The sequence below is a fragment of the Pyxicephalus adspersus genome, chromosome 7 (assembly GCF_032062135.1).
Source record: "Pyxicephalus adspersus chromosome 7, UCB_Pads_2.0, whole genome shotgun sequence".
NCBI lineage: Eukaryota > Metazoa > Chordata > Amphibia > Anura > Pyxicephalidae > Pyxicephalus > Pyxicephalus adspersus.
In genome coordinates this window covers 10,701,768-10,718,457 of record NC_092864.1, presented here as the reverse complement: position 1 = coordinate 10,718,457, position 16,690 = coordinate 10,701,768, and the positions used below count along the sequence as shown (strand labels likewise).

General features: G+C 40.3%; 3 protein-coding genes across 4 annotated transcripts in view; 1 reads left to right on the top strand and 2 right to left on the bottom strand.

Moving 5' to 3' along the window:
- GID4 (GID complex subunit 4 homolog) overlaps positions 1–780 on the bottom strand; it is a 14,903-nt gene extending 14,123 nt beyond the window's left edge. The window contains exon 1 of the mRNA XM_072417440.1: positions 508–780. Within this exon, the coding sequence (XP_072273541.1) occupies positions 508–765 (258 nt within the window). The 5' untranslated portion in view covers positions 766–780. The remainder of the gene's footprint in view (positions 1–507) is intronic.
- Positions 781–887: 107 nt separating this feature from the next.
- ATPAF2 (ATP synthase mitochondrial F1 complex assembly factor 2) lies at positions 888–12,608 on the top strand. Of its 2 annotated transcripts, none has more exons than XM_072417439.1 (9): positions 888–1,048; positions 3,109–3,250; positions 4,252–4,299; positions 5,761–5,906; positions 6,409–6,506; positions 9,298–9,378; positions 9,779–9,891; positions 10,282–10,397; positions 12,341–12,608. In XM_072417439.1, the coding sequence occupies exons 2-9, from the start codon at positions 3,130–3,132 to the stop codon at positions 12,476–12,478; spliced, it is 861 nt and encodes a 286-aa protein (XP_072273540.1). In that variant the 5' UTR covers positions 888–1,048; positions 3,109–3,129; the 3' UTR covers positions 12,479–12,608. The 2 variants fall into 2 exon arrangements, with proteins under 2 accessions (XP_072273540.1, XP_072273539.1); XM_072417438.1 differs by having other exon boundaries at positions 889–1,048; positions 3,099–3,250.
- A 1,047-nt stretch (positions 12,609–13,655) lies between these two features.
- Positions 13,656–16,690, bottom strand: part of DRC3 (dynein regulatory complex subunit 3) — a gene marked incomplete in the record, with an annotated part of 16,945 nt that continues 13,910 nt past the window's right edge. The window contains 3 exon segments of the mRNA XM_072417437.1: positions 13,656–14,320; positions 15,225–15,356; positions 15,450–15,573. Coding sequence (XP_072273538.1) covers positions 14,210–14,320; positions 15,225–15,356; positions 15,450–15,573 — 367 coding nt within the window.

The window sequence follows — 16,690 nt, the reverse complement described above, 5'->3', positions numbered from 1 at the left end:
CCTCCCATCATCCACTCCCTACTCAACCCTGGCCCCTCCCATCATCCACTCCCTACTCAACCCTGGTCCCTCCCATCATCCATTCCCCGTCCAATCTTGGGCCCACCCGCCATCCATGCCCTGTCAAATCCTGGAACCCAATCCTCCATATTCCCTGCCCAACCCTGGTTCAACACCTGCTCACCTCTCACCTCACATTATCAATCTACCTTTGCTCCCCCACCATCTGTTGCCCGGCCAATCCTGGCACCCCCCATGATCCATTCTCTAACTAATACCGGCCCCCACCATCTGTTGCCCAGCAAAACCTGGCCCCCACATCTATTCCCTGGCCAATCCCGGCCCCCCACTATCCATTGCCCGGCCAATCCTTGATCCCCCTCCATTACCTGCTCACCTCTGACTCCCCCACCCTGTATTACCTGTCTACCTTTGCTCCCCCACCCTCCATTGCCTGTTCACAGACATTCCCCCACCATCCAATTCCCTTCCCCGGGGGCAGCTGACCTGTAACACCACCTCCACATCGTACGAGTTGCCTTTGCTCTTCTGGTGTCCCCGGAACTTGGATCCGCTGTACAACAGGCTGGTGGCCACCCCCGGTTGTTGCGTGTTGATAGGCGGGGGTGGGATTAGAGAAGAAGAGCCGGAGCTGCTAGCCTCGGTGCGGACCGGCATGGCCCCCGGGCTGCCGCTTCTCCGGCCGGGGCGCCTGGGCCTCTCCTGCACCGAGCGTGCTGATTGGTTCAGCCTAAGCCCGCCCATCCCTTCAGCCGAGCTTCCGATTGGCAAGAAGGATAGGCGGAGAGAGGCCAGGGGCTTGTACCCTCGCGCTGAGCTAACTTGACAGCGGAAGAAGCTAATTGGCTGACGTAAAGGTCACAGAGCGTGCGAGAACGTCAAAGGTCATCAACATGGCGGCGCCCAGTGTTTGACTCTGCATGATTTGAAACTGAAGGATGAAGCCGGGGGTCATAAACACTGCAACCTGTTGGGGCCACTGATATCCTCCTGTGAGACCTGAAGAAGCCCTGACCACCTATACAAGGTATGCGTACCACTGACTCGTTACAACCAATGACATTTTTTATTGAAGAGGACCTGTCATCCACCTACACCGCTACACCACATCTCCTTATAGGAAGAGCAGAATAATGTTTTATTAGATGGAGCTGCTAAAATATCTTTTACAATCATTCTGTACATTTACCTTCATTATTTGTCATTGAGGGGGGTGGGAGTGACATCCTATAGGACAACCCAGTGCTGGGCACCCACACAAAACATTATATATATATATATATATATATATATATATAATGCAGCTATCAATAGGCTCTATTTATAAAGCAGGGAATCAGACATTCCCTCAAATGTTCCCTAGGGAATCATTCATGTCCATGGGCTTCAATTAGTTTTATTATTAAATAGGATTTATATAGCACCAACATATTACGTAGCGCTGTACATTAAATAGGGGTTGCAAATGACAGAAAGATACAGACAGTGACACAGGAGGATGAGAGGACCCTGCCCAGAAGAGCTTACAATCTATGAGGTGGAGGAAGTATCACACAATAGGAGGGAGATATGGAATGGTGGGGAGTAGTGAGGGTTTAGGAGACAGAAGAAGACAGGGGAGGTTGAAAAGGAGGGTTTGAGTGCTCTTTTAAAAGTAGGAACAACCCAAATAGGAAGACAAAGACCATTCCAGAGAGTTAGGGCAGCTCTAGAGAAGTCTTGGAGCGGTGCGTGTGATGAGGTTATGAGTGAGGAAGTCATTAGTAGGTCATTGGAGGAGACGAGAGAGTGGTTAGGGGGGTATTTTTCCATCAGGTCAGAAAGGTAAGTTGGACAAGAACTGGGGAGGGATTTGAAGGCAAAGCACAGGAGATGAATTTGATTCTATGGTTAAATGGAAGCCAATGAAGAGAACTACAAAGAGATGCAGCGGAAGAGGAGCGGAGGGAAGGATGGATGAGTCTGGCTGCAGCATTCATAATAGATTGTAGAGGAGAGAGTCGGGTTAGCGGAACACCAGAGAGGAGGCTACAGTAGTCCAGGCCAGCGATAAGAGCGTGTGCAAGGAGTTTGGTGGTCTTTGGGAACAGGTAGGGGCGGATTTTGGAGATGTTGCATAGATGAAAGTGACAGGACCTAAAAATATTCTGAATATGGGGGGTAAATGAGAGGGGGCAGAATTAAAGGTGACGCCAAGACAATGTGCCTGAGGGGAGGGACGAATAACAGTGTTGTTAACAGTTAGAAATATGTCAGGGGGAGAGTTAGCTTTCAAGGGGGTGAAGATGATGAGTTTCAATGGCAGTATTTGATTCTCTTTAGAAAATATTTGTAGGAATGTCAGATTCCCTGTTTTATAAATAGAGCCCAATGTATTCCTATTGGATTGTCCAGCATATAATCACACTTCAAATCTCCCCTCCAATCTCTACACCTTTTGCATGTTTATAACAAATCAAAAATTACAGACACTGCCCCCAATGTATTTTTTCAGATAATAAAGCGTACGTCCCATGGTTTTTTTTATTTTGTGTAGTGTGTGCTGCTTCTCTCACCTCCTAGATTGTAAGCTCTTTGGGGCAGGGTCCTCTCCTCCTCCTGTTTCACTCTCTCTGTCTGTCATATGCAACCCCTTTTTAATGTACAGCGCTCCATATTAATGTTGACGCTATATAAATCCTGTTTAATAATAATGGAAGAGGGAAGGGTTAAAACCCCTATAAAGTTATTGTGTTTACTTTTTGCACCCCAATGTGGAGATTCCCCCTCACTTCCTGTCCCCGGGAGAGGTGTCCCCTCTAGAGAATTTTCCAGCACCTATTATTCTGATGATGACTCAAAAGGGTGGACCTTCTTTCTTTATATCAGTGGTCACCAGGACAAATAAAGGAGGTGACTCCCCCACAGGGACACATACATCAATGGAACCTGACAGAAGATCTAATCCTTTCCTATATTTTTTTAAAAAATATATAAATTACTGTTAGTAAACATAATTTATATAGTGCCAACATATACTGCAGCACTGTGCATTAAATAGGGGATCATCACTTTTGCTTTGTGTTGACTTTTTTCAGTGTCTTCAAGTTTCAGCTGCTACCGGACGCAATGCTGCAGAGTCTCCGCGTCATCTTGGCCAGGCAGGCAGCTCTGAGCCCTCGCCTGTGTCCTGCCCTGTGCTCCTTGGACGGTGCCTGCTCAGGGAAACGCTTCTATACACCCCCTAATGGTGAGTAGAGGGTGATAGAGGGAGATCGCCGATTGGTTATTTTCATTTGTTTAGATAAAGCAGATTCAGCATCAGATGATTTTTTTATGCTGCTGGGTTTTAAGTAATGGGTCAGTGTGACACTTTCAGGTTTTTATTAGCACTCACAGTGCCAGGCCTGGCACTGTGACATATTTCTTGCTAAGATGCCGACACATAGATGACCACAATCTGTTCAATTTTTTGGCTATGTTCATGTATAATATTACTACACAGATTTTATATAGCACTGACATATTACGCAGCGATATACAAAGTCAATAGTCATGTCACTACGGTAGCTGTCCCTCAAAGGGGCTCACAATCTAAAGTCCCTACCATAGTCATATGTCTTTAATACAGTCCAAAGTCAATTTTAGGGGGAAGCCACATAACCTAACAGCATGTTTTTGGAATTGGGAGGAAACCCATGCAAAATCCATGCAGATAGTGTGCTGGCCAAGATTCGAACCTGGGACCTAGCACTGCAAAGGCCGAAGTGCTAACCAGTGAGCCACCGTGCTGCCCACACATGTATGCAACACAGACCAGCCCATGCTGCAGCCTCTCACCTTGCAATTTGCTTCAAAGTTACAATGTTGTAGTGTAATCACTGAGACAGAGGAGACAGCAAAAATTGATTCCTCCTGCCTGCAGACTAATGACATCATCCCAGCCTAGGAAAAGTCACTGACTTGAGCTGAGTGATAATAACCAGAGGTTTTTGTGATAAATATAATATTCTACATTGTAATAGGTCAGGAATGACTTCACTTCTGTCTCTGTGAAAGTGGACCTCTCAGTCTGCTGCAGGCAGTAAGAAGTATGTCCCCAGTCTCCTCCCCTATTTGAATTATCATCCACATTGGCTGTAATATTAGATTGGACTTATTGATTCATAAACTAGAATGCACAGTGTCTCATTTTTCATGTCATCTTTAGTTTGCTGCATGTTTCTAATGTTGCACTTTGCTCTATTAAAGCAGAAAGAAAGAAGTTCTATGAACACGTCAGTATTTCCCAAGGTGAAGGTAAGTTTGTTGTACCATACTAGAAAGTATTGTATCTGCCTCCTATTCCAGTGCCTGAAACAAGAACCCTCTGTGTTGTCCTTTTCTCACCTATCATATTCAGTCCTGTGACTGGAGCAAAATAGATTTGGCTGTACAACAGCTGACCATTCAGGCAAATGCAATGGGAGTATGTATTGGAGAGGGGAAAAATTACTGGGGGCTGGTGGTAGACAGCCGTGGTTGAAGGCAAAGCAAGGCCATAACTAGAAGCAGCAAATCAGAGAAAGCATTCTAGATTTAACCCGGAAGCAGGGGACTAAAAGCAGATACCAGAGAAAAACTAAATGTGTCTCCTTTTTCCTATCTAACAGGAAGTAAATAAAAAATTACCAATGGCAACACAGACTGCAGGTAAAAAAAAAAACCTGACCAAGGTTCCATTGCTTTTCTGCTCTGTAAAACGTTCTGAGACAAAATACTAAGAGTAAAATGAATGGCCTTATATAAAAATAATAAAAAAACAACCAGCTCTTGCTGTAATATTCTTCTTCAATCCAGAGGTCTCGCCTGCATTACTTTGTTCTGCCACTAGATGTCCTCAATCCACTTACTCTGAGTCCAGGTCATCCTGGACCTGTCCCAGGGTATTCACTAGACAGTAAAAGGAAAAGCAGCACAGCAATGTGCTAATCTGTCTGAGGCTTTCTTCTCCTCTCAGCATTTTTCTTGTCAACTGATTAGTTTCTTGCCTTGCGTCTGTTTCTCTCACTCCAGCCCAGCTATACACGGACTGCAAGGGCTTATACCAGCTCAAATTCCAGTACTTATGCAGCTTGTATATACATTCAGTGATGTATTAATGTTTACAGATAGTCCCTGAGTTAAGGACATCCGACATATGGACGACTCATAGATACGAACAGGGCTTCCCTGCTTTCTCCTGTGCAGAACGGAGGCTTCATGGAGGAAGGGGACGGTTTGCATGACTTGCAGAAGAAATCTTTTGCTAAACACAGCTGGGGTTGTGGGTGATCTTAACAGCTGAGCTGACCTGTAACATCTTGTAACATTTTAATGACCAAGACAAACCCTGCAGTTGTTTCTTTTTGCATATCAAATCACCGCTTGCTCCAGAAGTTAATGAATGTCTAGGCTCCATTAAGATTTATTTTGCTTTGTTTGTGATCAACTCACAGTGAGGATTTTATACAGTAACTGACACCATGCTGCCTAATAATATGTTTAGACTAACATCTGTCCTAATTGCATTTATTAAAATAATGTACCTGTTCCCACTTACAAACAAATTTAACAAACCTACAATCCCTGTCTCGTATGTGACCCGGGAACTACCTGTAAAGGGATGCATTCATTTGTGACCCTGTTGGGCGTTTAGTTATTAAGTGCAGTGACCTGTAAGCACAGATGGTGTAAAAACTGTAAATTTAATATAATATATTCCAATATGTTTATCTGCAGGCGGATTTGAAATTAACCTGGATCGCAGGAAGTTAAGAACTCCGCTGGGAAAAGTCTTTGTGGTCCCTAGCGAACCTCTGGCACTTGCTGTGGCCACGGAATGGGATTCCCAGAAGGACACAATAAAATTCTTCACAATGCACCTGGTAAGATGTACACTGTGCTTGGAGGTCCCTAATTTACTTTGTGTTTATTAAAATCTTATTAGCAGGACGTGGCCAGGAAACCCTTACTGGTTGACTCTGAATTTGCTTATGCTGTGTGTATTGGTGGAGTATGCCATGTGCCAGCACAGCCACTGGTAGGCTCTATTAGGGGTTTATGTGACAAGGTGACCATGCAGGACACATTTGGCATGAGTTATTAAAGCTTTCGAAGACTGAAGAAGATAAATTTTCATCGGTGGAATGAATTTCCTAAAAGTCATTTACTAGTTGTTAGCCAATGTTTTTAATTCTCAGCCAGATCCATGCCAGTTTTTCTTGATCACTCAGCTTCTCTCATGACAGTCTATCTTCTCCAGCCTTGGAGAGCTTTAATGAATCAGGTCTATTGCCTCTTCATAACAAGAGATCTGGGAGAACCTCCCAAATACTTCAATAAAAGCTGCATTGTGCTGTATTCATATTGTATTGTTGTCTCCTGCAGACCACTCTGTGTAATACTGCCCTAGATAACCCAACACAGAGGAATAAAGAGCAGCTGATTAAAGCCTCACTGAAATTTCTGGACACTGACACGATATGGTGAGTTCTTACAATGATTATTAAAGGAAATGGGGTACTGAGAAGGAAGAATAATCAGCCAATGTTTATGTCCGCTGTAATACTTTTCATTGAAAGTAATTTTCTTTCCAGTCTTTATAGGGATGCCAATTTATCACATCACTGTAGTTTCCGATCTTGGATTGGTGCTGTAGTTCTCAAACTTTTCAATGCCTTCCTAAAGCAAAACTCCTGATAAATGGTTATATGTATGTGTACTCACACACACTCATGTGTGTGTTCCACCATCACTCGCATGGAGACATTTCAACCAATCTTACTATACATATGACTGAGACTCATGTGAATGCACCTGTCATCTTTGTACAGTGCTGTGCTATATGTCAGAGCTATATTTGAATTAAACGCATCGACACATTTCAACCAAACTTGCTAGACATATGACTTGTGAGTCTTGTGAGTGCACAGGTGATCACTAGGAAACGCATGGAGACGTTTCAACTAAACTTGCAATACGTATGACTGAGACTCATGTGAGTGCACCGGTCATCTTTGTACAGCGCTGTGCAAGTCAGAGCATATTTTCATGTGTGTATGTCATAACTCGGAAACTCATAGAGACATTTGAACCAAACTTGTTAGACAAATTACACAGCTAATCTTTGTACAGCACTATGGTATATGTCAGAGCTATATCAATCTATATATATATAAAATTGGATCTATGAGTGTATGTTCCACTATCACTCGAAAACGCATGTGGACATTCAACCAAACTTGCTATATATATATATATATATATATATATGACTGAGACTCATGTGAGTGCACCAGTCATCTTTGTACAGCGCTGTGCTATATGTCAGAGCTATATTTGTATTTATGTATGTATGCGTGTATGTGATCATTCGGAAACACAAGACATTTAAACCAAACTTGCTAGACATATGACTCATGTGAGTGCACCGCTGATCTTTATGCAGCACTGTGGTATATGTCAGAGCTATATTTGGTGATCACTAGGAAATGCATGGAAACATTTCAAACAAACTTGCTATGTTGCACCATCACTCGGAAACGCATAGAGACATTTAAACCAAACTTTGCTGGACATATGACATATGGGGGGACATTAGAGTGTCAGCTCTTCTGTACAGAGACTGATGAGTCTAGCTCAGTGTTTCATTGTACAGCACTATAGTATATGTTAAATAAATAAATATAAATATATATATATATATATATATATATATATATATATATATATATATATATATATATATATATATATATATATATATATATATATATATATATAAAATTGGATGTGTGTATGTCATTACTCAAAAACACATCGAGACATTTAAACCAAACTTGCTAGACATATGACTTAGACTCATGTGAGTGCACCGCTGATCTTTGTACAGTGTTGTGGTATATGTCAGAGGTATATTTACATGTATGTATTGCTCAATGACAGTGTGCCTTTTGCTTATATTTTTACATGCTTTTTTTGGACAAATTTCTGGCCTATAATAATGCCTTCAAGAAAACAAGGCAATTGGCCGAGTGCAATCAAAGGCAAAAAAATTGAAACAACACAGTAGACAAGAAAATCACTATAGCTTTATTTGATTCCTTTTGCTGTGTAACATAAGATTGCAATAAATAAATACCCGGCTTATCAGCTAGTATGTGTGTGTGTGTATATATATATATATATATATATATATATATATATATATATATATATATATATATATATATATATATAATATTAAAGTATAAACCTGACTGAGGATTTGTTATTTTTCATCTGTCCTTATAATCCTGGTTACCTTTCCAGACAAAATAACCAAGTCACCACTCACTGCAGTTAGGCAATGTAACTTGGTTACATCCCTACCCTCAAGTCAGCCTATGATTGGTCAGTGTGCTCCCAGCAAAGCTTATCTCTCTTTAAATGTTGCTTTAAATATATCTAAGCTCATTTTCTATTTTGTATAGAGATGGGAATGAAAATAACATTGTTTCAAATTCCTGTATAGACACTGGAAATCTCAGAACAAGTAGGATTTTAACTATAAAACTACATAAAGTTATTGTTTTTTAAAGGATGGTTTTATGCATGATTTTATTTCAAATCAGATAAATAGGAAACCTGAAAAAATTGCACAAAAACACTACATTGCATAATTAAATGTAACCAGGGGCCACAAAGGACCACTACACAATCATACTACTACCTATGAGGTCTGAATATTTCCAAAAACTATAAACAAGTTAGAGAAGGCAGATGGCCAAACGCGTTTCGCAGAGCTAGTCTGCTTCTTCAGGGGTATTGTATTACACAACGAGATTAGTTAGTGTATATATCACTCTGGGGCAAGAGTGGAACAATTTCAGGCAGCACACCACAGCAACCATTAATGAATTTGTTCTTTGTTGGTATCAATGAAGAAAAGATTTTACTCAATAGGTTTTAAGAAAGGGGTTGTTGCCAGGAAAAGCCTTCAAGTAAAGCAAAGCCGTGGAGAGACCCTTCCTGTCCTGTATATACAACAGGATGTGAGACTAAATCTCCAAAGTGAACAAAATTCTTCTTTTACACAGTAGATACCTAATACTGTCATTGTAACTGAGTTTTAAAAGGCTTAAAAGGACAAATCTGACATATTGCAGAAAGAGGGGACTCATAGACCATGCAAATTAATGTCATATATACGAGTCAACCAGTTGTTATTGTTTACATTGATTGAGTATGGCTTAGCAAAGTGTCAGCATATGATGATACGGATCATTTATTTTTCAGTTACAGAGTTGAGGAGCCTCCAGGTCTGGTTGAACTGCAGAGGAATGAGTGGGATCCTGTGCTACAATGGGCTGAGAAGAGGTGAGATACCAAGATGAAGAGGGGGTTACACTTTTACATACACATAATACATTTTACAGACTAGTAATGATTTCTGGGCATTTTCTGCTGGAATTTCCTCCTAAAAATCTGTCTGCGTGTTATTGAGAAATGCACAGAACATAATGCCAGTTAAGGGTGTTGCCTTGGTATTGCTGATTACAAGAATACCATTGTCTTTTGCTCACAAGTGTATGACAAATGTAAATACACATGTGTATGACTCATTTTGTCTGAGGTTAAATTCAGAGAGTGCTGCTTGAAATGCTAACATTTCAGAATGTTCATGTATTATAAAGATCACATATTTTTACCTGATCTATTATGGCAGTTTCAGCTTTACTAACACGCGCCCTCCCTGTGTGTCTTTTTTTTTTTCCAGGTACGATGTTTTGATTGGCTCCTCTACCAGCATCATGGGCCCTGTAATTCCTCCGGAGACCAAAGACGTGTTCCAACGTCACCTGGCATCTTACAACTCCTGGGCGTTGTTAGGTCAGTAAACCCCAGATCACATTTGTGCAGAATAAATATCTAAAAGCGGCCCTTCATTTTTAACAAAATCCTAAAGAAAATCTATACACAATATGCAGATTGCTGTTGCTTCACATTTTAGTGGTCTGGCAGATGTTCTGATCCAATGGTTTTCAGAGTCACTAGTCAGGATGTAAAAGTATATTCAGGTATGAAGAGCCATGGCATTGGAGCCACTGGATTGTTCAACAGCCAGAAATGAATCATTACTGATATTCTTTGTAGATTGTTTTTATTACTGTACTGATTATTGTGTTTTTGTGTGAACATTTCTTCCTTTTTTCCCCCAATAGAAAACACATATAAAATGATATGCTGATTAGTTAACCTTTTTATGATTGCTTTTACCAGGCGTTGAGTTTATTACTACGCAGCTGAAATCCCTGGTTCTGTCCATGAGTCTTGTTGACCGTTTCCTGACTGTGGAGAAAGCTGTAATTTTATCCCGCTTGGAGGAAGAGTATCAGGTAAAGAGGGAACGATTATTTTACCTGACTATTTACAATGGTCCTTATTTATCAATGCTTTCCAAGATTGGAGAAGTTGGACTATCATGGGATAACCAGAAAACTTGGATTTCTTAAATAGAACTTTGCTATAAGTTGGCAAATGCTTTAAATCCTGGACCAGAGTGTTTGCTGGATCACCTAGGTTCACTCATGATAGTCGGTATCTTCTTCAGTATTGAGCTTTAATAACTCAGACCCAATGGGATTGATTGATTAAAGCTCTCCAAGGTTTTGGATGATACACTTTCATCGGTGAAGCTGGATGACCCAGCAAACCTGGAATGGATTTCTTTTTCTTTGTGGTGAAAGTGTATCCTCTCCAGCCTTGGAGAGCTTTAATAAATTAGGCCAGTGTGTTGAGTTTTGATCAATAAATTCTCTTCCATACAGTACAGAGTACAGAGCTTTTACAGGTAAGTTAGGCACATATTGAGCTATTGAGCCTTGTTGCTGGCAGAAAACCTGTGTACTGGATCGCTAGTAAAGAAAAAAAATCTAGTAAATGAAAAAAATCTAAGCACCTGCTTCTTTGGCCCTAGTTCATAGCGATCCTTTTGCTGGCCTGTTGCATCTAGTCTGACATGGGCCTCATCCCTTAGGTTTATCCAGTTTTCTCTTGTTAAAGTGTAATGCCAGACCAATTTCCTTTTTTTCCCAACACAAATTAGCAAATTGCTCCAGGATAAATCCTCTTTTCCTTTCTGTGTGACAAGTTTGCAATTGGGGCAGGTGAGGGGAAAATTTACACAGATAAAAGCAAAAGTGTAGAGCTGATGGAATTTCTTCCTTTGTGTTGTCACAGGGACAACAAGCCAAGAAAACCTTTCCGACAGGGAACGTATAAAAGTAAACGTTTTAACGTTTTCCCTCTACTGTCCAAAACTAACAATGTTTCAATGCTATCCCAAATCAAAATACAGTTCCCTATTGCAAAGGAAACGGAGGAAGTCCACTACAGTCATATTTGTGGCCCCAAACTTCACTGGGTGGTTCAGTCTGCTGGCCCTTTTGTCATTTCTTTATCTTGTAGCAATGTAGGGGCTGGCAGGGGACTTCAGGGAGTGTCAGGGATTCTGAAGAATCTCCATCCAAACACCTTTTATTAATATAGAGATTGGCAGTATGGTCTGCAATGGTTAGTATTCTAACTTGTAGGGAAAAACCTATTGAATCTGTGTTTTGCTACAGAATCCATTTAAAGGACAGCTATCTTATCTCAACTATACTGGACCGTTTCCAGTATAGTTAAAAAAAAAAAAAAAAAGCCTAATGTAGGTCTCTGCAAAGGAAGATGTGTTATACTCTCCCTTCTGGGACCCATATCTCCTGCTTCTTCTCCATTCCAGTAATGCAGCCATGTGCAAAGTCTTATCATTGGAAGAGCCTGATAGAGGCTGTGGCTCAACCTTCAAATTCCTACATTACTAAAGGGTTTGGCAGTGACATGGACGTCTACAACAGAACTAAGTTATAAATCCAGGGACATGGTGATCTGACATGAAGGTTTAGATTAGGTTTAGTTGTTGAAGACTTTGCCGACTTTGGCTGCAGCATTGGAATGGGGTGATGGTAGGAGACCCAGATAACAGAGAGGTATAACAAACAGTTTTTGCAGTTGTGTGTGTGTGTGTATGTATGTGTATTTATATATATATATATATATATAAATTTTTATTTTTTTTAATATACTTTACATTTAGGACTAAAAAAATGCTGTTAATAAAATTTGTTAGTCCGGTATCCAAGACATGTAATACTTATTAATTGTATGCAGTTTTCTTTTCAGCCAGTGTCTGGGGCTTTAGCTCGTCATCTATTCCCAGCAAGTTAAACTCCAATCAAATGTAGTAATCTAATAAATTAATCTTTAAACATGTTTTTGTTGTTTTGTTCTGTTACAGATCGAACGTTGGGGGAATGTAGAGTGGGCTCACGATTATGACAAGCATGAGTTATGCGCTCGGACGGCTGCGGGAACTTTATTCATCCATCTTTGTTCTTCAAGTTCATCTATTAAACACAAACTCTTACAGGACTGACTCTGTGCCGTGTGACCAAGCAAAAACAATTGGCTACAACAGCAGTGTTTTACATGTAAAAGACTTTTAAGTGAAGGAATACAAACAGCTGTCCAAAGCATTTTTTTAAATACACCCATACAGAACCAAAGTCTCTCTGATCTGTGTTTATTACAACGTGTAACCATGTTTTTTTGCAATAAGTATGTTAAAGTGGACTCAGCATAAAATGTATATTTCATGATTGATACATGTTATGTAAGGATTATACTTCCAGGTACCTATTAACCCTTAAAGAGATCACAGTACTTCCTCTGACAATGCCATCTTCTGCTGTTCTCTCCAGAGAGAAGTCATGGTTGTTCAGTAATATTCCAGAGTAACTATCTACATTCTGGATTGAGATACCAATTCAGAGATGACACATATATGTAAATCTTGGTGCCTGTGTGTTTCTTGGCTGTGTTCACAAATGCCTGATGCAGATAACTCCGGCTGCAGTTTCTTTTCTTGCTACAATGTACAGTCTGTGGCATAGGTAGACCTAGAAAATGCTGTCCCCTGCCTAAATCAGAATGATGACATTATCTCAGCCTATCTGAGTCACTTCCTGAAGATCAAATATGGCTTTTGATTTTTTTTTAAATATTTTTTTTACAGAGCTATACAAAATTATTATGTTATTATCTGCTCCTCAGAGGAGCTAATAATCCCGCCATGGTCTATGACACAGACACAGTGAAAGACTAATATTTGAGAGGAAGCTTAATAACCTTAACTGCATGATGCAGGAGGATACCAGATTACATATAGGAAATCAACTCCATGCAGACGGTGTGCTGGTCAGGATTAAAATCTGGGACCCCAGTATTGCAAAGGCAAAAGTGGGAGCTGTGCTGTTGTACTTTTAATTGATAAAATTTGGAGTCTTTCTGTTACATACAGTTTCTGTGTATTTTAGGTCTGGAACTTATGTGAACTTTTAAAGTTACTTAGAGGTCCACTTCCTTATGCACAACTCTAGCCAAGGTTCTTATTGTCCGTTATATCCGTAAAATAAATTATGTGCGGGTTCCTTATTCCAATGGAAATGTGCTTAGTTTGTGTCCCCACCTTCTAATAATTCCTCTTCTAAAACATTCCACAAGAAAGCATCAATTACATTTTTGGTTTGAAGAAAAAAAATCTCAACAATGGAAAAGTGGAAAGACAATGTTTATTCACATTATATGAGAAAGCTTGTAAAGCAATCGCATAATAAAAGGATTGCCCTTACATATACCATTCACTTAAAATAATTAAAATATCTGCAGGAGATTATTGGATGTTATTGTCCTGTGAAATTCTTCCTCGTATAAGTATTCAAAAGCCTTGAAGCACTGCCATATTTGTTGTGAAGTTATGAAACCTCAGCAGACACTTGTTACTATTGAGGATGACTGCACTGTATTCCCCTTTGCTCCTCCCCAGGAACCTACATTAAAGGGTATGTAGGGAGGTGAGGGGAGAAGGGGCTAGGCCAGCAGGCCAAATATTTAGACCTCCTACAAGAGGAGATTTGCAGGGAAGGAGGGGACTGATCTTAGGAAGTGACTGATTACCTTATTAGAATGGTAATTTCAGCACCAATGACAGCAGCTATATCTGCACATTCTTTTGATGTCCATGCCAGAATATTAGGCTTTCTGTATAAAGTTTCTGTATAAAGTATGTGAACCATAGGAAAGTCTTCTGTGTTCAGCCATCTGGCAGTCATATCTGATCATGGACATCAAGGTTGTCCAGATCATCCCGTAGGTGATCAATGTATGCATTGATCTCTGCGACCCGCTTACGATTTCTTTGTTGTTCTTCTCTGTGAACCTGTCCAAACATAAAAGCAAACAGGAGGAAGAATCATGAATGACATCAACCATTAGAATGTCCTCACTTCACAAGCATCCTAGAATTTCGCTGCTTAGAATCTGCTAGGCTGGTTGAGCAACCAGAGATGCAATAAAAGCAGCAAGTTTCTAGGATATCAAACCAAAACTTGGTTTGCTGGTGTAGGGAAACAGGTGACTGGCACCTTGTAGATTACACCAGAGAAGTAGCTTTCTTCAAGTGGACTGAATGGAAGATCATCTATTGCTAGCTGGGTTTTCTCCATTCCCCAGATCACCTGCTATACAGTGTGGTAAAAAATGTGTCTGTGAGGGATAAAGTGGTCTAGGCAATGATGGTGCCAATGTCCTTTCTTTTCATGTCTAGTGCAGCCCAGAGCAGGTAAAATCTCACTGATTTAATAGTTTGTCATTAATATTACTATTATACTATATTACTAGTATTTCAATAGCGCCAACATATTACACATTGCTGTACAAAGTCCAAAGTCATGTCACTAGCTGTCCCTCAAAGGGGTTCACAATCTAATGTCCCTACCTCAGTCATATGTCATTAATACAGTCTGGGGGCAAATTTTGGGGGAGTCTAATTAACCTAACTGCATGATTTTGGAATATAGGAGGAAACCCACACAAACATGGGGAGAACCAGCAAACTCCATGCAAATAGCATCCTGGCCAAGATCCGAACCTGGGACCTAGCGCTGCAAAGACCGGAGTGCTAACTGTCCCTTTTAGGTAAAGGGAAAATGTCTTTATAATGACATTTTGGAGAAAAGTGAAAGTGAGCAAGAAACATGACCATAAGAACTATATGATCCTGTTGTAATTCCTCTTCTAAAACCATAGACATACCGGTAAATATGGAGTTCCCTCAAACTCACCTGTTGTATAAGGTTGGAGGCCCAATTATTAATCTTGGTGACCAGTTCATCTTCTCGGTTATCGATCTTCAGCAGGTGTATGTCATGAGAGGCGCTGACTGCATTGATGATGGTGTCTTTGTCCACAAACAGCTGCCAGCAGAGAGTGAAGCACATGTTGTGTTAATGATACTGGGGATTTATAAACAATATGAGGAGTGTGATATAACAATATAATCTGTTTACCGTTCGGAGCTCATCAGTCATATCTTCATCCATCTCTCCCTTCAGTACTCTCTCCAGCATAATAATACACATTTCCAGGATCTTTTCATGGTGGTGGTTCTCCAAGTCTCTAATCTGAGCCATTGTAAACCAGAGTTAAAGAACAATTATAGACAACAAGTTTGTGAACTGGTAATGCACATCAGAGTTATATGGAGCCTACATACTTCAATTTGATTGTTTCAATATTTACAGCAGGGGCCACATACAGGCTGGATTTTGGTACAAAGACACTTTCTGATTCTCTAAATCGTTCCATACTCCATTGACTCTTGTTACTTTAAACCTGGGCGGATCCTGATCCACTTGGAGTTGGTGACTCAAGGTATATAGGGTCAACCTACCCAGAACAAAAAGTGATAATTGGAGCAAAGTAAGCTGAGGCTGCTGCCTCCTATATGTCTTTAATATTTAAACAGTAAGATTTCTATGTCATGATTCCTGACTTCCTGTCCACCTGGGCCCTGAGAGTATGTTCCTGACCACCTCTGGGTGCTCCAGCTCCTCCTGTTACTTTATCCATAACATAAAGAGAATGAATCTAGGAGGAACCATTTATAACAGTCACAATGGGCCTGATTTATTAATGCTCTCCAAGATCAGGGAAGATAAACTACCATCTGAGAATCTGGGTGATCCAGAATAAATAGATTTCTTTAGAAATCATTTGCTATAAATTGTCAAATGTTTTCAGACCTGGACCAGATCTATGCCAGGTTTGCTGAATCACTCAGGTTCTTCCATGATGTCTATATTCTCCAGTCTTGGAGAGCTTTGATAAATCAGCCCCAAAAGATGTTTAAACCCATAAACTCAGGGCTCAGATTTAACCAACACTCTTTGATAAACTAAAGAAACTTTCAGGTGGTTACCTGTCCAGCATCTACCAAACAATGAAATTCCTCTTTACCCTTTAAGGTCAAATTTAGGAGAAAGGAGTGGAGCAGGCTGAAAATGTTTGTTCATATTCAGTCTGGTAGCAGTAAGTATGTTACATTATGGAGGAAATGACAGGGTTGACATTGGCTGGCTGTACTACTGAACAAAAGGGACTTTTTTTTTAAATTGTGAACAGACTAAAATATTGTTGGCTTCTTGTAAATAAAAGAACAATCCTCATTGTTTTTGTATGATTTTCTATACATTACAAAAACAATGTCTGATATACCGAGAACTTCAAGTGCAGAAATTAATTACATATG

Excerpts from the sequence above, each read along its gene's own strand:
- ATPAF2 (XM_072417439.1), top strand. The coding sequence starts at position 3,130 with ATGCTGCAGAGTCTCCGCGTCATCTTGGCCAGGCAGGCAGCTCTGAGC. Across the intron at positions 3,251-4,251 it reads CTTCTATACACCCCCTAATG|CAGAAAGAAAGAAGTTCTAT; the intron begins GTGAGTAGAGGG and ends GCTCTATTAAAG. Across the intron at positions 9,379-9,778 it reads CTACAATGGGCTGAGAAGAG|GTACGATGTTTTGATTGGCT; the intron begins GTGAGATACCAA and ends TTTTTTTTCCAG.